Below are 26037 nucleotides of genomic sequence, written 5' to 3' on the forward strand. Positions count from 1 at the left end.
ACTTTGGCAGTGTTTTTGATTTTCATAAGAAAGATGTGATTGCATTGGGGAAGGGAATCTTGAAATACAGAAGCTAATGGGATACTTAATTGAGGATATAAAATTATGAATGGCCTGCATACAGGAAATAGGAAGGCCCCAGTTCCCTTAGCCGAGGAATCTAAAATTAATGGGCAGAGATTTAAACGAACTGGTGGGAAGATTAAAGGAGAGGTCAAAAGTATTTTCTCTCAGAGGATGATAGGCGTGACTCTCATGTATTAAAAAAAAGCTTAATATAAACTTAAAGATCCACACGCAACAAGGCTACTCATTTAGTTTAGAGGTACAGCACGGAAATAGGCCCTTCGGCCCACCTAGTCCACACCGACTAGCGATCCCTATACACTAGCATTATCCTACACACGAGGGACAATTTACAATTTTACCAAGCCAATTAGCCTACAAACCTGAATATCTTTGGAGTGTGGGAGGAAACCGGAGCACGCTGGGATTACCCACGTGGTCACAGGGAGAACGTACAAACTCCATACAGCCAGAGCCCATAGTCAGGATCAAACCCAGATCTCTGACTCTGGAAGGCAGCAATCCTACCGCTGCGTCATTGTGCCGCCCTTAAAGTAAGTGGGATTAGACTGGATGGCTCGTTGTTGACCAGCACAGTCATGATTGTAACTGTGCGTTGTAATTTTTCTATTACTGTAACCCCAAAGATTGTATTGACATGTCTTCAGGTATTTTGGAAAAGTACTGCATATTTTTCACACATATAACATGATCCAAATATTTAAAGACAGAAACCAGTGTTCAGTATTTTAAATTATGTAAAACAATAATTGGTTTGCATATTGCAAAATAACATGCCTACCAGGTCATATGATGACAGAACCTTCCTTTGTACATCATTTAACGTCCCCAAAGGTTCCAAATAAGGATATCCGTTCTTCATGTTGATTGTCACAACAGAAATGTTGTCACCATTCAATAATCTTGAAGCCAGGGTCTGTATGCACTGAGACAGACTAACAATGGGACCTAATCCACATATTTCCTTAAGGGAGCCTATTGCAATCTGCACAAAAAAAAACAGAAGTAAAACAATAACCAAGCAAGCAGTCAGAACATACTGAGCAATTTCATAAAATAACTAGGACAATAGTTTCATTAAAAAAAAACATAATTTCTATGAGTTATTGCATTTATAAACTAAAATAGGCTGTCCAATTTTATAACAAAAAGGGTCGCTTATGTTTTTACTCATGCAATAAATATAATAATCAAGTTCTAGAACTCTTTTTTTCTTATGAGCAAATGGATGCATGCAACGTGCACCAATTTAGATTCACCAAGTTTTATCACTTTTGAGTGCAGAACTGCTTCCTACTTCACTGCTGAACACATTTTTAGACTATATACAAATTGGGAGGCACAGTAGCGTGGCAGTTGAGTTGCTGCCTTGCAGAATCAGAGACCTGGGTTTGATCCTGACTACGGGTGCTGTAGGGGCAGCCGTCGAGTATGGCTGCCCTGCCAGCAGCTGTTAATCCTTTCACCCTTTTTATTTTTTTTAGTGTGTTAAACAGTGTTTGTTTTGGAGGTCTAGTCTTTTTATGTGGGGGGTGGGGGTGGGGGAAACAGTTTTTCTCAGTCCCTACCTGGTCAGAGATGCAGCTTTCCTCGCGGCCTACCAACGGGACTGGAGCGCCGTTTCCTGCCGGGACCGGCCAGGACTTCAGCTTCGGCAGCGGCACAACGCTGAAGCACCATTACGGAGCGGGCGATGCCTTACCCGGTTCGCCGTGCGTCCGGAGTGCTGAGACCGCCGACTCCAACATCACGGAGCTGCGGTCTGTGGAGCGTCCAGCTGCGGGGCGATGCTGAACGTCGAGAACGGCGAGAGGGCATGAAGCATCGGGCTGCCGTAGCGGCGACTGTGGAGGCCTCAATAGGCTCGACCATGGATGAACAGGGGATAGGACTGGACTTTGCTGCCTTCCCTTACAGTGAGAACCATTGTGTGGGGATGTTTTTATGTTTATTGTTAAATTCTTTAATGTTGTGTCTTACTTTTATTGGTGTGCTGCAAATGGCAAGTCAAATTTCACTACACCAATTGTGATAATAAATGTCCTTTGTATCCTTGTCTGTACGGAGTTTGTACATTCTCCCTGTGACCATGTTTTCTCTGGGTTCTCCAGTTTCACATCCCAAAGACGTGCAGGTTTGTAGGTTAATTGGCTTCTGTATATTGTCCCTAGTGTGTGAGATAGAACTAGTGTTGGGGTGATCGTTGGTCAGCATGGACTCGACGGGCCAAAGGTCCTGTTTCCATGCTGCAACTCAAACACTTTGATTCTCCAACCAGTAACATTAGTTCTCATTATCAACCTCCTCTTAAAATGGTAAAAACTATAATCAATTGATCCTTAGTCACCTAAATTCCAAGGAATGTAATCCTATTTTGTGTAATCTTTCTACATAATTTATGAGAACTGAGTTTCAGTTCACAACTACCCACGTTTTGAATCTGGGTACTATTCTGATCTTCTTCCTGCGTATGGCGTGCACAGCCTAAAGTTGAGGTCAACTTGTTCTATTTGATTTTGTTTGATTGTGCACGTCGGGTTGATTGCATTAGTTGAAACAGGGCGGACCACGTGAAGGTTGCAATCTCCCACCCCACTATTCTGGTAAATTTGTATGGTAGCTAGAATTGTAGCAGCAATCTTTTACTCCCTTGTATTCCAGTTCTCTCCTTAAAAAATCCAGCATCCTTCTAGCTTTTCTGATTATTTTCTGCACTTGTTGGTGATAATTTGATGATCTATATTCATGTGCATTTCAATCCATCTACTTAAGTCAGTTATAAATTGCGTGACCTCAAATTGATCCTCAAGGGACACCACCAATTTATACCCTATAAGACTGAAAATGTGTTCATTATTCTACTGTTGATCAGCCAAATACAACTTTTCATAACTCTCATGAGAGATTTTCATCAAATATCTTTCAGAAGTTGATGTAAGAATCATACATAGACCTTCCCCTATCCACTACTTTGGCAGTCATGAAACTATGTTTTCACAAATCCGGACTGGCCCTTTCTGCCCAATTGAAAACGTTCACGCTCAACTGAAAAATGTTCAAAGTGTTTATTTTTAAATGGTACCTGAATTTTTTGAATGGCACCTGGAGGTAACTGAATAATCACAAATACATAGATCCCAATGATCCATGTAGCAAAATCACTCCCCAACATCCTGCATCCTGCAACCTCGCCCGAGGCACATAATCCTCCTATGTCCAATCACACCTCCATGCCACTGGGAATAATTGGATAATTATTGTCTGAGATCCTGCCCCTTAGTTTCTCTCCCAACTCTCTCCCATCTTATCTTACTGCTTCTCACGGTTATTATTGTCTAAGCTGAGTTTATGGGACACCTATCTCAGCAGTAGTTTCTTACCAATCTACTACTGCTGGCAGAGTAGAAATCCTCTGCCACACCATTCCTTCCGCAAAAATGAATTTGCCGTAGTTCATTAACAATCCTCGTTTACAATCCCCGAGAGGTCAATCCTTAGTTTAACTTGACAAATCCAAAGTGTGCACCTGCTCCATTTCTTCACATGTTACTGCTCCCTACATGCATAATAACATTACCACCCATAACCCAACCCCAATGCCAAGCAAACTATAACAAAACAAAGTGTTGGAGCAATTTAGTTGGTCAGACAGCATCTGTGGAGGAAATGGACAGATAATGCTTTGGGTCGGGCCCTTCATCAGTCTGTTCACTCACTCCATAGTTGCTGCCTGACTCACTTCCAGTACTTTGATTTTTTGGGGGGATTCCTGTCACGGTCTCTTGTATGTCCATATTTCGGTTTCTTAGTTTAGGAGGGTCCTCACACTGGCACCTGGTGGTTAGCATAATGTTTGGAACATTGGATCCAGTTTATGAAGTGTACTATCTGTCCAACCAAATATTGAATATCACACAACTAAAACACTGCTTTATCTCCTCTTTACACTATCGGTGGTTCCTTCTTCAAGGCTCAATTTTCCATTTCCTGGACTCTCCCGAATCTTTATTCTTATTGCCACATACAGCAAGAACATTGCATTTGTCGGATATGATAACCTTCTATGGATCATGGTTTCCCAAGGCTGTTCTGCCAAAAAATCAAGATTTCTTTACTCAAATTCCCTTATAATTAAGACCAACATATTATTTGCCTTCTTCATTGCTTGTTGCACCTGGATGTAAAGTTTTTGGCAATCACATATGGATCCCAATTAGCTCTGAATGCCACTTAAAAATAATCTATTTTCCATCCTTCCTGCCAAAGACAACAATCTAATTTCTCCACATAATAATCTTATCACCCATCTGTTGCTTACTCACTTCACTAAGCCTTAAAAAAAAATCCTAGCATCCTCCTAGCAGTTTATTTTCTCATCCAGCTTTTTATATCACCAAACACAGATGAATTATGTTGCATTTCTGTGTTATTAATACAAATTTGAAACAGTATTGACCTCCACATTCATTTATACTATTTTAAAATGCTTGATCTACAAATACAAAATATGTCGCTCTAAGTAATTGGTATCAATTATTGCATATTTTATTAACCAGTTATTAACCAGTTTCAATTCAGATTCAGATATATGTAAATATACTTTTTAGATTTTTCCTTTTCCCGACTTCAAACTAAGATTCCTGAACAAATATTAAAACCACATTGTGTTAAACTAAGTGTCAGTCACTTCACCTCCAGAGTAAATTATTGACTAAGAAAAATCTCATTTTTTTCTGACACAATATTTTATATGTATCAATGCTGTATAATGAAAGACAGAAATACAATTTCTCAACACTTTTCTACTGTAACTGTGTAATTAGCGGAGCTTAGGCACCATCACAACAGCATTAACAAACAATGTTTAGAGATATTAGGGATACAATGCACATGTTCAGAGGGTGATAAGCTTTGGGAACATCTTAAAGAATCTGGACAGTTTAGGGAGATAATTCTGGACTTTATAGCCTTCTCAGTTGAAAGTACTGCCACCAACAGTGAAACAATTTAAATTGAACTGACTCAAGATCTCATATCTGGAAGAGCAGAGACACCTTATAGAGTATAGAACTGGAAGAGTTTATAGGTAAAGAAGACAAGTGCATAAATGCATGCAACCGGGACCAATTTGTTCAAATGTGAGATTATTGCCTGTATTCATCTTGGAATTGCATCCTTCATACAATAGCAGACACTTAGATATAGATGACACAGTGTTATGGGGAGTTGCGATCCTCAAAAAGGGTATCATTTGTGATTTTCTGCCACAAAATGCTGTATCATTTAGCAAGTTGAAAAAAAAAACTTTCTCTTCCCTATATAAATTCCATGAGTGAATTTTATTTTGTAACTCACATTTTGAGTGGTGATTTGTGAATTCTGTATAGGCAAATCTTTATAACCCAAATAGTTGTATCACGTGGACGCCAGAGTTGGAAAGAAGGGGCAGTGAGGTGGGGAAATGAATTGTCACCCTTGTTTAGCCAATGTGAATATGTATTTAATTTCAATAAAATGCATTAGAGGCTTAATGCAATATGATCCTGAAGTCATTCTAAAGATTAAAAAGTAATTTCATAATCAAATTATTACCTGAACATTTTCTCTGATAATTGCAGCTTCTCGCAATGGATGGCCTGCAACTTTGAATGTATCATCAACAACTTTGATCCCAATAGTCCTTAACATTGTGTATTTTATTGTGTTCTTCCCTTTCTTGACTGAATGGCCTCTTCTGTGAGCCTTTCCGCCACCTCTTCGATCAGTTATGGCAACATGAACAAAAAGAGTAGCGAGTTCAATTTCTTCCCCAGTGTCTGTGCACAGAGGAACATGTCGATATCCAGTCTGCAGACACTCAAATGGGATACAGTACTGGCCAATAAATTCATCACCAATGTAGTCATCATCTAGAGCAATAAATCGTACCATTGCAAGCTCAGGCAGATTGATTTCAAATTCCAAGCTTTCATCAAATAGAGGGTTCTCTCCATTTTGATGAATAGTCCTAGTTCTCATTTCTGCACAGTCCACAGGAATCCCGTGAATTTCCACAAAAACATATGGATCTACAACATCTCCTTTCGTGCCAGAACCTCTAGGCTTTGGAAAGTTCTGACCACTGATTAGTTTTATGTGCAGAACCTGAGGTGAGATTCCAGGAAACACTCCCTCAGTGTAGGCACTGAAATAGGACAGCTCCTCTCGCATAATGGCAGGACGTAGAATATAACCACAGCAGCCGTTCTGACGAAACCATCCAATGTTAAGGGCAGTCGTTGGGCCTGGGATCTGGCAGTTGATGGCCACCAACTGGCAGCCACAATTCCAGAATTCTTGTGGATGCAAATTGCTCGAATCTATACCCATGAGAGCAGGGAAAACACGAGACAGAAATCTTTTATTGTGGTTCACAAAGTCTCCTGGGAAATCATTTGCTAATATCCTTGCCTTGGCTTCACTGAAATTGCATACTTCCCAATATTTCTGGTTCTTCACTGAATACTGAAAATCTACGAACTGCACGGACTGGCACAGAGTGACCAAATCAGAGAGTTCCCTACACATTCGAATAGTTCGCTTGGGAATAAAAAAAGTATCAGTCAACCTTCTAGAAACTTCCGCTTCTTCATCTTCGTCTGTCACGTCACCTTCTGATAAATCATTGGCAGCTGCTAGTTTTTTTCCCTTCAAAATAATTTTTTTCTTCAGTTTCTCTGGTGTAGGGAGGTACCCTTCTGCTAAATCTGGCTGCTGTGTATATAATTTAGCTCCAAAGATTTTTTTCATTTTTTGAGCCATCACTTTTTGTTGTTCTACGGAGCAGTGATTTCGCAAAGACACAATCACAGGGTACTCTGAAGCCACAAAGGCATATTTATTAATCACTTCAATGACATTACTGAAAGTGATTGGTGAGGTCACGTTGTTGCGTTTACTGACTAGTGGCTCATTATTTGGACCATTATACACATCAATCTCAACACTTCTGCAACCTAATTTCAAGGCCTTAACATATCCCTGCACATCAGATGAACCTTTAGGATCATTTTGTTTCAGGTAGGTATTGTAAGATGCATTGATATAATAATGGGATAATGGTTGATTCATATCCTGGCAGACTTTATTGTGTTCTGGATCAAATATGTTGCATTCTTCTGATAACAGATATCGTGTAAAGCCATCAATACTAAGATAACTCTGCAGCTGACCGTGTTCCGAAGGTTCGTATTTCTTTATAAGATCGAGGCACATTTCTTTTGTTGTATGTATCATTCCTTGTTCAGCTTCTAAAAATAACATTAAATCTTTGGCATCTAGATATTCTTTATTACTGGATATTTGCACAAGTAAGAAATATACCTCAGGTCTTGTGCATAGATTACTGTAGACATCAGAAAATTCCTCCTTTGTTACCCTAGTAGTTAACTTTCCTTTCTCTTTCTGTACCTCTCTAAACTTAAGTCTGATTCTTGACTCCTTCAAACCTTGATTGAGGTTCTTTATCACTTTCACTGCTGTGTCTTCTAACATAATTCCATTGCCATCTATATCAGCTTCGTAAAACACCGAATGGAGCCACTTAGTCCTTGGCGAATGCTGGTCACCCTCTATCAAATACAGAGCCTGCTTACCGTGTAAAGCAATATAACGTAGGCCTGTGACCCAAATGTTAGCGACATCTGGAGAAGAGGCTACGAGGTCCAAAGACTCATAATTATCCCCATATATTAACGAGAAGGAGCAGTCTTCGCAGATCTGATCCACAACTGCACAACTTCTGAAAGTCTCTGTGTTTTTTCCGATTCGAACCTCTTTAAAGGAAGATACCTCAAGTTTAGCCTTGTCAGGGTCCTTTTTGGAAGGTTCCCAACGTAAAGCCAGAAGGTCAAGGTCTAAAGTAAAGAAGCGATTGTATATTCGAGTATTTGAACGCACTTTTTTCAGTTCACAGCCAGCCTGCATGAAGCTAATGCAATCACTGGCACTGTTAATTTTCCTTTCAGAGGGCATGCTACTGAATGATACCGTTTTCTTCTGTTCATGTCTCTGTCTTGAGGAATCCTATAGTACAAAGACAAAACAAACAATAAGAACAATCAGCACATTTCCATATTACAGAAATTCAATCTATTTGGTTTTCTATTCATTCTCTCTCCACTGATCAAGTACACAATTCATGGGAGAAAATAAAAAAGGCATCCCGAACAGTACAGTATGCTCTCAAGTGTATCATCCTGATTTTTTAGTATGGGAATAACAAAAGAAATATTTACAGCCTCTGGAGCAGACCAAGTCTGGTAGTCTTCAGTGTATATAAAGGAAAGTGAAGAGTTTACTTCACTGATTTGCGTTGATTAAATGTTCCTGAGATTATGGGGATAATCTTCAAAGCAATGCCAATGTCAGAAATTACTGAAAATAGTTGGCATCCATGCATTTAATGAAATTATCAGTTTGGCAGCACCAAAATTAAAAAATGGCTTTTTATATGCTAGCTTATAATTTGAATAAACATAGGATTGTACGCATTAATGCCTACTCGTTTTTGCTGCCTGAAAAATAAACGTCCATTTGGTCTGCAACAGAAGACCAACTTTAGATCCAAATTAGGATGATCCCTTGCATCTTTTGATCAGATTATAAATAGGACCTTATCAGAAGCCTTGCAAACCTTGCAAAATCCATCTTGATTTCATCAAAGGCACTACTTTCACCAATGTTCTCATTAATTTCTCAAAAATGAGCAAAGATTGTGAAACAAGACCTTCCTTCAACTAAATCTATACTGATTGTATTTAATTAATCTAAAAATGATTACAGCTGCCTCTTAGAATTTCCCCATCACTAGTTAGATTAACCATGCCAGGGATGCGACTATCTAGTTAGAAACTATGCATCTGGTCCAAAGAACCAAAGGAAATGGTGTCTTGGAAGACATATCTACGATTTGAACACATGGATATTTTGACATCTAAAAACATTCAAGAACTGTTGAAATTAAATTATATAATTAAAAAGTGTTAGAACTTAAAAAAATAAAAAAACCTAAGAACATTTTTAAGCATTTAGAACTCAATTATTTATTTTTGTGGGAATCTCTATTTTGGTTGTATTTCTATATTGAAATGCTAGTTCTCTGGACCAGGCTTGATCCACTGTCAGGTCATAACCTCTACATAAACTAAAGCATTTGCTCACACTGCTACAAAGTGGCAGTGAAAGTCCAGATGACCACATGTGAATGAAATACATCCATTTTCCTCTGTAGAGAAAGATTCTGTATGGCATCCAGAAACAGACCGTGCCTGAGCTTATCAGATAATAGCAAACATAATTTACACCTCTAGTACTTTAAGTTAGGTTCTTCATTGGAACTAATCAGATCATCTGGACATTCCCTCACTAAATGAAAGAATATCAGAGGTTAATACACTTTTTCTCTACATTGTTTCTAATGGTATGAGCTTTACCGATGAGCTACACTAAACAGGAGTTTCTCCAGCAATTTTGTCTACTAGGTTGGATGATCGTTTTGCTGATAAAGAGGCATAATATTTTCTTTCTGCAACTGTGAATACTGATATATTCTGGCAGCCCTGATTTTAGCAGGGTATAACCCATGAACATACAGGAGGAGGTATTTTGAAACATATTATTTTATATTCAGAATACATTCAAATCAACTGTACTCTGAAAGCTGAAAAGAATTTGGAGCAGATACATGACAGCTTTATATCTATTTTGCTTCAAGATCAACTCATATTTTACCAATTTTTCCAAACAATGAACATAATTGAGACAGATTTTGTACCACACCATGGTATATATTGATGGCGCTGAAGTAGAGATGGTTGAAAGTTTTAACTTCTTAAGGGCCTGTCCCACTTGGTCGTCATTTACCTGCCGACCTAGACCCACTGCAGTTCGCCTACAGAGCCAACCGATCCACAGAGGACGCAGTCTCAACAACACTGAACCTCGTATTGTCACATCTCGATCGGAAAAATACCTATGCCAGGATCCTCTTCATAGACTTCAGCTCTGCTTTCAATACAATCATTCCACAGCAGCTGGTGGAGAAGTTGGAGCTGTTGGGGGTTGATGCTGGCACATGTAGCTGGGTCCTGAACTTTCTGTCGCAACGGCAGCAGACAGTCAGGGTGGGCAGTAGGACATCAAAAACCATAGCCGTGAGCACTGGCTCACCCCAAGGCTGTGTCCTAAGCCCCCTTCTGTTTAGTCTGCTGACACACGACTGTACTGCCAGACTCAATAACAACTTCATCAACAAGTTCGCTGATGACACAACAGTAGTGGGTCTCATCAGTGACAATGATGAATCGGCGTACAGGATGGAGGTGGAGCTGCTCACAGGTTGGTGCAAATCCCACAACCTCATTCTTAACGTGGGAAAAACTAAGGAGATGGTGGTTGACTTCAGGAGGGCGGGGAAACAACACCATACACCTCTGCACATCGACGGAGCTGATGTGGAAAGGGTCAGCAGCATGAAGTTCTTAGGACTACATCTGTCTGATGACCTGACGTCCACGGCCAACACCACAGCTCTGGTCAAGAGAGCCCAGCAGCGACTTCACCCTCTCCGAAGACTATGTAAAGCAGGCCTCCCCACCACACACCTACGGACTTTTTATAGGGGGACTGTCGAGAGCACACTGACATACGGCATCACTTCCTGGTTCGGGAGCTGCAAGGCGTACGAACGGCACCAACTGGACAGGATAGTGAAGACCGCAAGCAGGATTATTGGTGCTCCACTCCCCTTCCTGCTGGACATATACAAGAAGAGATGTATCAGCAGAGCCATCTCCATCATCAAAGACCCTTACCACCCATCGCATGACATTTTCTCCATCCTCCCATCTGGGAAGAGGTACAGGAGCATTAGCTGCAAAACCAGCAGGATGCTCCTCAGCTTCTTCCCACAGGCTATAAGACTGTTAAATGGACTTTGCCCCCTGCCAAGTATCGCGCACAAACCCCCACACTGCAGCAGAGCCACTGTTGTGCCGCTGCCGGTCGGAACGGCTGTTGAATGTTTAGTAGAGTGTTAAATTTGTTCATGACATGTATTTTTGAATTTTAATTCCTATTTATTTTTTAATGCAAACTGAATGGACACTGGTTGAGCAACGTTTTTTTGTTTCCTCTGGGTATGCGAATACTCATGAAATGACAATAAAGATTTACAATTACAATTTACGCAACAGGCCGATAGTGACTGAAGCTCAACAATCACGCGCGTCATCATGCGTCCACACAGCGTCTCGAGCGCGTGACGTCATTTGAAGATAGACAAAAAATGCAGGAGTAACTCAGCGGGACCGGCAGCATCACTGGAGGGAAGGAATGGATGATGTTTCGGATCGAGATTCTTCTTCAGTCTGAAGAAGGGTCTCGACCCGAAACGTCACCCATTGCTTCTCTCCAGAGATGCTGCCGGTCACGCTGAGTTACTACTGCACTTTGTGTCTATCTCCAATTGTCTTGGCCTCGCTCTGGGAGTAGGAGTGGGGGCAGATCCGGATCCCCAACGGCCGTGAGCCACAAGCCGAGCTTGCCTGCTTCTGCTGCTGTTGGGAGGTGAGAAGTTGCGCCGCGGCAAGGTGTCCCACTTGGCCGTCATTTACGCGACAGGCCGGTGGCGTGCGAAGATTTCGTGCAGAACGAAATCCTGGAGCACTGCTTGATACCGCGCGCAACTCCACACTCCTCCACGCCACTCCATGCGCCCGTCCCGCGCTACCCACACGCTACCCACACACTATCAGGTCACGTAAATGGCTCGCAAATGACTGCCAAGTGGGACAGGCCCTTTAGGAATATATATAACCAGCAATTTGTTCTGGACCAGCGACATTGAAGCAATGGTCAAGAAAACACACTAATACCTTGACAAGACCACCAGCATAATCAAGGACCAATCACGCCCCAGTCATATTCTCTTCTTCTCTCGCTCATCAGGGAAGAGGACCAAAAGTTTGAAATCAGGCAACCGTCCTCTCATCAGCGTGAGTGCGGTCCTGACTTCCCAACTACCTCATTCGAGACCTTTGAACTATCTTTAATCGGATTTTATCTTGCACTAAATGATATCCCCATTATCCTGCATCTGTATACAGTTGACAGCTTGATTGTAATCATGTATAATATTTTCCTTGAATGGATACTATGCACCAAAAAAGCTTTTCACTGTACCTCGGTACAAGTGACAATAATAAAATAAAATAAATTTGATCCAATGCACAAGATGTATTACTATAGCTGCTGAAAGGGCCTGTCACACTGTCGACTTTTCAGCGACAGTCTTCGACATTCAAGCTCGAGGGCACTCACCTGAAAAACCTCGAGCTGGATCGAGCGTCAGCGATAAAACCGCGAGCCGGATCGATCATCTGCGTGTGTGCGAGCACACACACACACACACACACACACACACACACACACACACACAAACACACACACCGCACATAAACCCACACACACACACACACACACACACACACACACACACACACACACGCGCACACACACACACACACACAGCAAAGGCGGGGGCCTGGGAAAGCGGGGGAGCGTTGTCTGAAATTCACACCCGTGATGAACATGAAGGTAAAAGACGGCGGCACAGTTACGGTAAATCCTTTAGAGAGAGCGGGGGGGGCGGAGAGAAGGAGAGAGGGGGGGAGAGAAGGGAAGAGAAGGGGAGAGAAGTGGGGAAGACACTTTTAAGAAGCCAGACTTTTCATAAAGTTTAGCGGGCATTCAACATTTACTTACCTTTTTTTTCCTCAACGATCTATACCTTCGACTACCTTTGATTGCCTTTGATTACCTACGATAGCATTACGACCTACTACGACCTACCTCGACTAAGCCTACGAGTAAAAAAATATTGATTGTTTCCATGGCGACCTTTTTTTACTCACGAGCATTTTTCAGCATGTTGAAAAAAACACCGCGACCTACCTGAGGCCTCGAGTACGCGTGGACTACTCTCCAGCATGAAGGAGAGTTACAAAGACCTCCTAGGACCTGCTAGCACCTTGTGCTGCGAGTATGAGTCGAGGACAAACTCTTCTAAACTCACATATTAGGTCGCCGCAGTGAGACAAGCCCTTAAAGCCAAATGCAGTCTGTAATGGGGAATTAGGTTAATTGCGGCTTACCATTGCGCCTCACCAAACAAACCCAATGACCTTCCTACAAAATTCAGTACTTACAATTTTTGTTACAAGTTTAGACGTTGGGACAAATGGATGCTAATTCACATCCAGGTGGGTGGTGGGAGGGGATGGGGGGGAACGGTTGCCAAGAGCATAGGGGTATCCCCCTGACGTTTCACTGTCCCTTTATAAATTCCTCTTCTCCATTTGAGTGGTGCGGGAGGGGGGTGTCCCCCCTCCCATTGGTTCTGAGCTTTTGCATTTTTCAGCTTGAAATTGTGCAATCTGGTGCATACTGTAGCGAGTCTTTTAACTTACACTTGAATGCAATATTTATGCTTTAAATTGGATTAGCTATGAATAAGGTTTGGCTAAATTACATTCCTAATTACATTCCACAGTAGAGCCAGGTTCTGATCAACAGGTGCAGCACATGAATAATCTTAGTATATTCATGTATGGAAAAACAAGATACAAGATACATTTATTTGTCACATGTACCTTTTGGTACAGTGAAATGTGTGGTCACCATACAGCCATACGAATAATAAAGAGCACAGAACACGATAGTCTTTAACACATACATCCCCACACAGCGGAATCAAAGTTTCCCACTGTGAGGGAAGGCTCCAAAATTCAATCATCCTCCTCTGTTGTTCGCCCTTGGTGAAAATCAGATTATAATCAAACACTTGGCCCATGTTGACCAACCTGAGTTTCACTGCACACCTGGTACTACTCCTGACCCTGACTCTAGTTGCATACCTTCTCTCATTCCTGACCCTGAGTCCAGCCTTACACCTGGCCCCCTATTCTACCCTGATCATAGCTGCTTACCTGCTTAGGTTCTCAGTGCTGAACACTCCCATTGTCCCAGCTTTTGACTGCACACCTAGTACTATTCCAGACCTTGAGTCTGGATGCACACTTGGCCTTGCTCCTAGCCCCTCTGCACTGACAATATATCAGGCCCACACATAAAGCCCCATATCAGACCCCCTGGACTTAACCCTATTACGTTCAAGTCCACAGGTGCTTATCTAATGCGGTAATCTTTTATGGGGCACTTCACAGACCAAATTTTGTACAACAAAATTTGCTACATCCATTGGCTTCCTTGTTATCTAACATGCTATTTACTTTGTCAAAAAAGTCATCAATTGGTTGAACACAATTTCTCATCCATAAAATTATACTCGCTCAGCTGTATAAGTATTCTGTTACAATTTCCTTCATTTTCCGAACAAACTGTCCTGAATTCATTTTCACCCCCAATATTTTCAGAATCAAGTCAAGAGAGTTTATTGTCATATGTCTCAGATAGGACAATGAAATTCTTGCTTGCTGCAGCACAACAGAATATTTAGGCATAAATACAGATCAGATCAGATCAGATCAGTGTTTCATCTCTGAGGCTCAACATCTGATTCCAGCCCATTTCATTAAACTAACCAAACACCATTTCCCGGCATTTTGTCCTCTCGGCATCCTTTTAATTGCAGCCACAATGAATATGAAGCTCAAATTCAGAAGGTCATAAATTGTAGTAGCAGCAGGGTGGTTGTGGGGGAGCGGGAACCTTCAAAACCTTCATAACGTTTGTACTATTTCACCGATCGGAACAAAACGTATTTGACTTGCAGCAGAGGAGAATGGCGAGTAAGGTGGCGAAAAATCGTAGCGCTATGGGGGATCATTTTTGCGCAAATTTAATTACAACGCAGCCAGGAAGTGGATGAGAGTTAAGGGCCTGTCCCACCAGCATGCGATTGCATGCGTCTAGCGTGACCAAACGGAAGCGGAGTGTGCGCTAAGTTCGCGGTAAGTACGCGGTAAGTACACGCTAAGTACACGCATAGTTCGTGTGTGACGTAATTTATGTCAAACTCACCAATCAGCTGGACAGGAGACCGACTGAATTTGGACTTCGCATGGCTTAGGCGGTGACGTCATCGCGCAACGCCACGCGCTAGACGTACGCCGTCAAGACGCTGCGTATGATATCAAGATGCTGCGTTTGATGTCGAGACGTTGCGTACGCCCGTCGAGACGCTCTGTACGCCCTCAATGTACCTGCGGGCCAACAGGCCGTTGGCGCGCAGAATTTTCGAATAGTGCAAGATTTTTGGAGCCGCGCGCGATGTCGGGACCAGCCCCGCAAAACTCCATACGCCTCCGCGCTTGGAAGTGGGACCGGCCCCGCGAGGCCGTACGCCTCAAGCGACCACGTTTGGTCGCGCTAGACGCATGCTAATGTCTTTAATATCCTTGTAGAATGAGGATTATCCCCAGGATAAAAACAAGTTATGTGGACAGAGGGAAAGGCTGGAATTTTTTTTCTCAAAAGTAGTGAAGTTTGAGGTGATTAAAAAGTTGGGACGTTTGAAAGGTTGATTATCCTAAAGTTCCTGCAGTTCCTTCTTAAACATCTTAAGTCTAAAAGTTATTTAAAAAAAACTTAGGGGAAACTTGGAGAAAAAAACCCTGCAAAAAAAAGACGTGGATCTTCATCTGACTATTTACTAAGGAGAGCAAAAGTCAGGAATTTGGAAATTTCATACATACAGACGAAACTCAAACCTCTTTTATCATTCTTCAAGATCATGGTGGATCTTATACCTCATCGCTGTTTTCCTTCTTATCCTCATATCCCTTAATGCATCTATTATCCAGAAATCTATCCATCTATCTATTTAATTTCTTTAATTCTACATCTTTAATTTCTCATGTAATCTGTGGTTGGGCCACTTTTCTTGTTGCCATTGTGCCTCATGTATTTGCATAAAATTAGCATTTTCCCAATAAATGCTAGACATTTCTGGCTGCCGGTGACTAGTAGTGTTCCGCATGGGTTGGCGTTGGATCCGCTGTTTTTTTATGCTGTACGTCATGATTTGGATGATGGAAATGATGGTTTTGTGGCCAGATTTGGGGATGATACAAAGATAGGTGGAGGGGCAGGTAGTGTAGAAGGAGTGGCGAGTCTGCAAAAGGACTTGGGCTGGTTGGGAGAGTGGGCAAGGAAGTGGCAGATGGATTACAGCGTAGCAAAGTGTGGAGTCATGCATTTTGGTAGTGGGAACATAGGCATAATAGACTATTTTCTAAATGGGGATAGGATTCAGAAATTGGTGGTTCAAAGGGATTTGGGAGTGCAATTCACTTCTGATGGCAAAGTATTCATAGCTAATTGTCTTCTGGTCTTTGCTTTGCCACAGATATGATGATCTTGGAATGATAAAAGTTTTATTGAATAATCTCAAATTTCAAAGCTGAAGACTGTTTATACATTTCTCTGCATCGTGGTAAACACAAATGTCAAAAAGATAAAGGCATTAACATTTGGAACAATTGGTTGCTATAAAACATAACACCATTGTTTGTCAGATTGAACCAACAAAATAAAGCCATAAATGTAACAGATTGTTTTCACTCAGTACATCGTAATTGATTTCAAAGAATTGCTTTGATTTTTTTTTTTGCTTTGTCCACTGTATTTGGCAGTAACACTGAGAAAACATTTGATCCAAACAGGCAAACATTTTAATGAAGATAAACACAAAATGCTGGAGTAACTCAGTGTGTCAGGCAGCAACTCTGGAGAAAAGGAATAGAAAGAGAAAAGGAAAAATACTCCTCCCCTCGCCTCTATCTTTCAGTTTGAAGAAGGTTCCAGCCCAAAATGTCACATATTCTTTTTCTTCAGAAATACTGCTTGACCCGCTGCGTTACTCCAGCATCTTGTGTCTGTCTTCAATTTAAACTAGCATCTGCAGTCCCAATCTAAATATTTTGATGAAATGGAAATATGGCATCAGTATGAATGGCAAGCCATCTGGTCTTCAACAATGATGCTATTCCTTGATTCCAATTCTTTTACACCTACTTGCAAAATAGATATAAACAGCCGTAAGTCATAATTGATTGGGTTAACATATGATGAGTGTTTGACGGCTCTGGGCCTATACTCGCTGAAGTTAAGAAGGATGAGGGGGCAACCTTGTTCAAACTTATCAAATAGTGAAAGGCCTAGAGAGAGTGGATGTGGAGAGGATGCTTCCATTATTGGATTACAAAACTGGGTACAAAAAGTGTGACCATACATAAAATTGAAGTTCACAAATAAATTATTTCAACATGATTCAGAAAAACCCTCATAGTGGCAGCAGTACATGACGGAGAGATTGTTCATGAAGTTTGAGAAAATTTCATTAATGCACAAAATTTCTTGTTTAACATGCGTTCCTATGCGTTTTTTTTACACTTTATGTTTGGTGTCCACCATAACAACCGTTACATGAAATTTAGAAAGTCATTTTTTTCTGAAGCATGATAGCTGATTTCTTCACTTTTGCTGTTTTTCAACATACTTTCGTTTTCACCATACTTTCTTGCTATAAACATGGAGTGTATGACCAAATGACAGGGCTCTCACTTAACTTTTTTTCCTTGTTGCCAGCAGGGCAACCTTGGCAGCATTTTAGGTTGCCAAATGACAGTTTAGGTGGTCATTTAAGATGGCTTGCATGACGCGTGAGATAATGTGCTTGGACGAAGTGCGTAGTTACCAGTCGGAATTATGCTCAATGAAGCATTCACATATTATTTCTGCTTGAAATAAAGTCACAAACTAAACATATTTACCAATCGAGACATGATATATACCACAAGGATATGCAGCAAAATTATAATACAGTATCTCAACTCTTTTTACGCATTGCAATTAATGCAATTTCTATTATTTCTTTCCACTTCCAAGCAAAAATGGGATTGGATTATTCAGCGTATGATCAACTTGTGTCAATAAATCCTGGACCATGGTAACATATATGCTTAACCATGCACACTACAGATTGATACAAGCATGTTTTCTGTGAAGGACCGAAAATTATCATGACATGGCCATAGCAGGGGTCATTATTGCTATTGGTACAGAAACACTCTCGCTTCCAACATAATTTATCCACAACAAAATATACAGGTTGCAAGGACATTTCTAAAGGGATTTTATGATAATAGCTGTTAAAACGACTATACCCATCTGACAAGTTAAACATTACACTAACTAACAAGAGATGGTCAAAGGACATAACTGCAGCAAATGTTCTTTTGGTAATATGTTTAAAGGTGTCAAAATGCCACATCACCAGACATTCAGATTAGATGTATGTGTTGTGAACAGCAATGAAGATACCCAATTTGAACGCAGCAGATTAAATTTTTTTTATCGATAAATGCTGTTTCCATCATTCCCATTTCAGAATTAACGTTAAAATTTCAACAGAAATATCTCCTGACCAAATTTGTGATGTATATGAGCGACTGTAGAAGTAAAACCTGGATAAATCCAACGTATAGTTGTGAATATTGCTCATTAAATAACTACAGTACTGATACTCCATATTAAGAGCATTAATTTCCTGTTAAAATGAATTCTGTAATAACATGTCAATGGTAGCAGTGACAATCGGACACTGCGGTTTTAATGTTTCACATGTTCACAATATAATTAATTCATCTTTAAGGATTAAAGCAAATAATAACATTGGGAATTAAAACACATTTGATTGCATTCCATTATCAAACATAGTCAATGTTCGCTCTGAAGACACTTCCAGCACAGTAGGGTCGTGGGGGTGGGGGGAGGGGGATGTGCGAATCAGTGCGGGATGGATAGATGGGGGGGGGGGGGGGGGGGGGGTGAGAAGGCAATCGGTGCAGAATGGATGGATTGAGGCAGGGGAATTAGTACGTGTTGGTTGGAGGAGTTAAAATTGTGAGGAGAGAGTGCAGGGGATGTCAGTGGGGTTGAATGGGGAGTTCAGTACGGGATGGACAGGGGGGGGATCTGGGCAGGATGGATGGGGGGGGGGATCAGTACAGGATGGATGGGGGGCTCAGTACAGGATGAATGGGAGGATCAGTACAGGATGAATGGGAGTAGACTTCTTCTCTATGGCATGCACAGCCTAAAGTTGTAAGACAACTTGCTCTGTTTGATCTTCTGTTTGTGCATGCCAGGTTAATTGCATTTGTTGAAACAGGGTGGACCACGTGAAGGTTGCAATCTCCCGGCCCAAGTTGACAAAAATGCTGGAGAAACTCAGTGGGTGAGGCAGCATCTATGGAGCGAAGGAAATAGGCAAAGTTTCGGGTCAAGACCCTTCTTCAGACTGATCCCCTCCATTCTTGAATGGTGGGATCAGTACAGGATGGGGGGGGGGGGGGGGGGGGGGGGATCAGCGCAGAGAGAGAGGAGGTGATTACTCTAAAATAGGGTGGACACCGAGAGTAACCACCGTTACACTCTTTGAAATATGGCCATTCAGACCACAATGCCAAATTCATCAAACGTTTTGCTTATTACTGTGAAGCATGCATCTCTGCAAAGCAACACAGTTGAAAATGTTTTGAATTATAATTAATGCAGAAATTGCCTCTTTATTTCATTGTGTCAAAGCATTACACATTTTAGATGTCCTAAAAATTGATATTTTTTGAGATATAAACAGGTTGAATCAGGGAATTAATTTAATTTCTAACGATTTTATCTCTACTATCTCTTGCACATTTGAGTAACAATCCCTGAAAAAATTAACACCCATACTACTTGAAACAATGGAGATATGACATTTTTAATGTTCTGTGTTGAAATCTCTCCAGTATTGTAAACATACAACAGGTACATTTAGAAAGAAGATGAGGAGGAATTTCTTTAGCGAGTGGGTGGTGAATCTGTGGTATTCATTGCCACAGACAGCTGTTAAGGACAAGTCATTAAAGCAGAGATTGTCAGGTTCTTGATAGGTAAGGGTGTCAACGGTTACAGGGAGAACGCAGGAGAATGGGATAGAGTGGGATCAGCCATGTAGACTTGATAGGCTGACTGGCCTAATTCGGCTCCCATGACATGAACTAATGAAGAAAAGCACACATGCCGAGATGGACGTTGTGTGAGCTATGCAAGCTGCATTTTCTCATAAACTTTATTACTTCAGATCAATGAGCAATTTGAAGTGTAGATCATCCACTGTCATTGAAAATAATCGAGTCTATGCAGTGTGAGTGACTGTTTCCTCCCTCTCAGATTTCACCCATTTCATTTCATTTATGGATCGGTAAAATAAATAACATTACACAATTAATATTTTCGGCCAAATTTTAAATGCATCCTTTCAATAAACAGCATTAATGGCTGAACTAGCAAACAATTAACACAGCAATACATACAGGTTGGATAAAAATGTATTACACTCTTTCACAATAAAGGTGAAAGCCTAAAATTAACTGGTATAGTTACTGACTCTATTTACACTTCACTTGATACATTATCACAGCTCAAATTCTTTCCATAAAATCTAAAGTTGAATCTCCTAAAACTGCAAAATAGGCTTACCGAGAAACAATTTAGCCATCCTAGTTCAATCAGTACAGATAAAAGCAGGACAATTTTAACTGTCTTTTTGGTACCCACCCTATTATCCAGAAACACCCACGCAGCACTTCAGATAGTACATTTTCCTCCTCCACATAAGTTGAACTGAAATACACATTACAGCTGAAATTCTGCGTTTCTTTAGGGATTTCTCTCTGATAAATCACATCTACAAAATAGACATCATCCCACGTCCTCATGTTCGACTAAGATGTGCATTCAAGTCCAATATTTCAAGATACCTCCTTGTACTTCAATTATTAATCACAAAATGTTTAGCAAGATGGATAGATGTCTCACCATTAAAACAAAATACACTATTAGGATCCACTAGATGAGCACAAATTCAAGAGTTGTCAGGCTGATAGCTGGAGGGGGCACTGAAGCCCAATATTCGAGTAGGTGGGTGCGGAATTATTAACATTGAAAGTGGGAAGGACACTAGCCAGGCATCAGAATGGGCAGATTGATGTGGAGGCACCAGAAGACAACATTTTTATGGTTGTGGGCAATTGAAACCAAAAAGACAATGTGATGTCTTGTGGTGGTGAGGGAGGAGATGCAGGGGCAGGATCAGAACGAGCAGATTATTGCGATCAAAGGTTGAGATGAAGATTGGGAGTGGCGTGAGCAAAATCAAAACCAGATCATTAAGAAGGGGATTGTGGTTGGAAAGTCGTGGATGGGGGTGGGGCTGGCAGTAGGAACAATTGTAAGTTGTCAGGCTATTAGAAGTTGCTGGGACACCCCCAGAAACAAACGTTTAAGGATCATGGGTGGGCGGAGGGGAGTGTGAAATATCAGCGTTAGAGATATCATAATGCGTGGTTTGGGGTGCACCCTGGAGATCAGTGTTGGAGAAGTAATTCGGTGGGATAGGGGAGAAGGGTTGAAATGTTCCAGCGATGCAGCAGGGAAGGAGGAGCCGTCTTCACGGTAGGAGGAGCCATCTTGGGGAACGGCTGCTCACCAGCAACCGTCCGTTTAATTCGTTTCAAGTTTTGAGTAAGTCCTGTGTTTCGTCCGTTGGAGAAATGGACTTTTTAATGTGGGGGGTAGGTGTCAACTCTACTTCTAGGTCCCTACCTGGTCGGTGAGGCAGCTTTTTCTCCGGGCTGCCCGTCGACCCGTTCTCGTGGCCTACCAGCGGGCTGGGCGCGCTTTCCTGGCGGGGACCGCCCAGCACCTCGGCCTCGGTGGCGGCACAGCGCTGGAGCGGGCGATGCCATGCCTGGGTCGCCGCGCTGGACCGCCGAGATCAACACCTCCAGGCTGCGGGTCTGCGGAGCGGAGCGGGCGGTGCCGACTCAAACATCGGGAGACTGGGAGCTCCAAACCGGCGCGGCCTTGTCGGCTTCGGAAGCCACGGTCCTCAGTCAGGAAGCGGCCGCTCCAGGTGGCCCAGCTGCTTAGAGGACTCTCCCGACGCCGGGTCAACACCACCCGGTGAGAACGGCCAGGAACATCGGGCCTCGGTAGAGGCAATTGCGGTGGCCTCAATAGGCCTGACTTTGGGTGAACTGGGGATGGGGACTGGACATTCCCTCACAGTGGTACCTTCCCTCACAGTGGTAACCATTGTGGGGGGATGATTTTTTTTTGGCTGTAAGTAAACCTGTTAGTCTTTGTCCAAGATGGCTGTCGGAAGGGAGAGTGGACGCTGGCGCGCTTTAGCTGCCGCTGCTCTCTCTTCACACTGTGTTTTTGATTTTTTGTTTTTGGACTGAATTCTGTTTTTAATTTGTGTTTCTGTGATGTCTTTATTATTTATTTTATTCTGATTATATGTTTAATTATTCTTGTGAATCTCTGTAAAGTGTCCTTGAGATTTCTGAAAGGCGCCCAAAAATAAAATTTATTATTATTATTATTAACAAGATTGCAGTTTACTTGCAATTAAGCAAGTCTCCCACGATGGCACTGTTGTTTACTGCTGATGTCCCAGTAATGCTTTAAGGACAACATGGGCCAAGCTCCCCACTAATGTCTGAAAAGAATAGACGCAGTATAATGTGGATAAATGTGAGGTTATCCATTTTGGTGGCAAAAACGAGAAAGCAGACTATTATCTAAATGGTGGCCGATTGGGAAAGGGGGAGATGCAGCGAGACCTGGGTGTCATGGTACACCAGTCATTGAAGGTAGGCATGCAGGTGCAGCAGGCAGTAAAGAAAGCGAATGGTATGTTAGCTTTCATTGCAAAAGGATTTGAGTATAGGGGCAGGGAGGTTCTACTGCAGTTGTACAGGGTCTTGGTGAGACCACACCTGGAGTATTGCGTACAGTTTTGGTCTCCAAATCTGAGGAAGGACATTATTGCCATAGAGGGAGTGCAGAGACGGTTCACCAGACTGATTCCTGGGATGTCAGGACTGTCTTATGAAGAAAGACTGGATAGACTTGGTTTATACTCTGTAGAATTTAGAAGATTGAGAGGGGATCTTATAGAAACTTACAAAATTCTTAAGGGGTTGGACAGGCTAGATGCAGGAAGATTGTTCCCGATGTTGGGGAAGTCCAGGACAAGGGGTCACAGCTTAAGGATAAGGGGGAAATCCTTTAAAACCGAGATGAGAAGAACCTTTTTTCCCACAGAGAGTGGTGAATCTCTGGAACTCTCTGCCACAGAGGGTAGTTGAGGCCAGTTCATTGGCTATATTTAAGAGGGAGTTAGATGTGGCCCTTGTGGCTAAGGGGATCAGGGGGTATGGAGAGAAGGCAGGTACGGGATACTGAGTTGGATGATCAGCCATGATCATATTGAATGGCGGTGCAGGCTCGAAGGGCCGAATGGCCTACTACTGCACCTAATTTCTATGTTTCTATGTTTCTAAGAGGTGCTGCACAGGAAATGATGTCATCACATGCAACCCATACAGAAATCGCAAGGTGATTACAATAGGAGATGCCGAGTTGAGTTTCCAGTGACATAAAATAACCCAGAAATGATGAACTTTATTTCACATGGGAAAATAACTGATTTTCAATTCTCTTTCAATAAAACTGAAGGGCTACACATTTGAATTTGCAAGTAAGTATTCACTCCACCTCAAATTTCTAACTTACTACAATAACTCCAAGTAAAGTAAATTAATAACTCTCGTTTAGTCAATAATTACTATTAAAAATAGACAATAGACAATAGGTGCAGGAGTAGGCCATTCGACCTTTTGAGTCAGCACCATTATTCACTGTGATCATGGCTGATCATCCCCAATCTGTACCCCGTTCCTACCTTCTCCCCATATCCCCTGACTGGAGAGAAGGCAGGTACAGGATACTGAGTTGGATGATCAGCCATGATCATATTGAATGGCCGTGCAGGCTCGAAGGGCCGAATGGCCTACTCCTGCACCTATTTTCTATGTTTCTATGACTCCGCTATCTTTAAGAGCCCTATCTAGCTCTCTCTTGAAAGTATCCAGAGAACCGGCCTCCACCGCCCTCTGAGGCAGAGAATTCCAGAGACTCACAACTTTCTGTGAGAAAAAGTGTTTCCTCGTCTCCTTTCTAAATGGCTTACCCCTTATTCTTAAACTGTGGCCCCTGGTTCTAGACTCCCCCAACATCAGGAACATGTTTCCTACCTCTAGCATGTCCAAACCCTTAACAATCTTATATGTTTCAAGAAGATCTCCTCTCATCCTTCTATACTCCAGAGTGTACAAGCCCAGCTGCTCCATTCTCTCAGCATATGACAGTCCCGCAATCCTGGGAATTAACCTTGTAAACCTACGCTGCATTCCCTCAATAGCAAGAATGTTCCTCAAATTAGGGGACCAAAACTGCACACAATACTCCAGGTGTGGTCTCACTAGGGCTCTGTACAACTGCAGAAGGACCTCTTTGCTCCTATACTCGACTCCTCTTGCTATAAAGGCCAACATGCCATTGGCTTTTTTCACTGCCTGCCGTACCTGCATGCTTACTTTCATAGACTGATGAACAAGGACCCCCAGATCCTGTTGTACTTCTACTTTTCCCAACTTGTGCTTGAAAGTGCAATGCTTAATTGGAAATGAAATGACAATGCCATGAGTTGTTTGGCCTGCTGCCCTGCCTGTGCTTGAAAGTGCAATGCTTAATTGGAAATGAAATGAAATGACAATGCCATGAGTTGTTTGGCCTGCTGCCCTGCCTGTGTTTGAAACTGCAATACTTTATTAGGTCCGACTGTGTTTAGAAGGAATAAATGCTTTTATTCGGTCTGACTGTGTTTGGAAGGAATACATGCTTTATTAGGTTTGACTGTGTTTGGAAGGAATAAATGGTTTATTAGGTCCGACTGTGTTTGAAAGGGATAAATGCTTTATTAGGTCCGACTGTGTTTGGAAGGAATAAATGCTTTATTAGCTGTTTAGTCCAAAGGTCCCGCTCATTTCGTGACTTCCGCTTAGTGGACAGGTCGCGCTCATTGCACAATTTCCAGTGAGTGCAGAGGTCGTGCTGATTGCGGAAGTGCCGCTGACTGTGGAAGCCCCACAGTGGACAGGCTGCGCTCAGCCATGTGAGCAGATTCAAGAAAGTTTACTGTCATATATATGGTGTGTGAGTCAGTGTGTGTGAGTGTGAGTGTGTGTGTGAGTGTGTATGTGAGTGTGAGTGTGTGTGTGAGATCGAGTGTATGTGTGTGAGTGTATGTGTGTGCTTGAGTGTATGTGTGTGTGTGAGTGTATGTGTGTGCTTGAGTGTATGTGTGTGTGTGTGAGTCTGTGTGTGAGTGTGTCTGAGTGTGTGAATGTATGTGTGTGTGTGAGTGTATGTGTGTGTGTGTGTGTGTGAGTGTATGTGTGTGTGAGTGTATATGTATGTGGGTGTGTGTGAGTATGTGTGTGTGAGTGTGAGTGTATGTGTGACTGAATGTGAGTGTGTGAGTGTGTGAGTGTGTGTGTGTGTGAGTGAGTGAGTGAGTGAGTGAGTGAGTGAGTGAGTGAGTGAGTGAGTGAGTGTGTGTGTGTTTGTGTGTGTGTGTGTGTGTGTGTGTGTGTTTGTGTGTGTGTGTGTGTGTGTGTGTGTGTGTGCGTGCGTGCGTAGTGCGTGCGTGTGTGTGTGTGTTTATGTATATTGGAATTGGTGGAGAGGTGGAATATTGCGTTGGGGGACCAGCCCTCCCGTGTGAAGCTGGGACCCAACAGGTCCCACTTAGTCTAGTCACAATTAAATCTTTGTTCCAAAGAAAACAAGCTTACCATGGTCACTCTCTCGTAACTCTAAACCAACTGCGCAGGCAACATTGTTGTAAACCTTTTAAATGAACTGCCGGATCAGCTGAGTTCCTCCAAGCTTGTTTTTTTTTACTCAAGATCCCAGCATCTCTTTCATTCT

General features: G+C 42.2%; 1 protein-coding gene across 3 annotated transcripts in view; it reads right to left on the minus strand.

The window, feature by feature from the left end:
* LOC129698616 (inactive phospholipase C-like protein 1) overlaps positions 1 to 26037 on the minus strand; it is a 200046-nt gene that overhangs the window by 30389 nt on the left and 143620 nt on the right. For all 3 annotated transcript variants that reach the window (XM_055637732.1, XM_055637734.1, XM_055637735.1), the window contains 2 exons: positions 5680 to 8151; positions 869 to 1072 (listed from right to left, as the gene is read on the minus strand). In XM_055637732.1, the coding sequence (XP_055493707.1) occupies positions 869 to 1072; positions 5680 to 8151 (2676 nt within the window). The remainder of the gene's footprint in view (positions 1 to 868; positions 1073 to 5679; positions 8152 to 26037) is intronic.

The sequence above is a fragment of the Leucoraja erinacea genome, chromosome 7, assembly GCF_028641065.1.
Source record: "Leucoraja erinacea ecotype New England chromosome 7, Leri_hhj_1, whole genome shotgun sequence".
Taxonomy (NCBI): Eukaryota; Metazoa; Chordata; class Chondrichthyes; order Rajiformes; family Rajidae; genus Leucoraja; species Leucoraja erinaceus.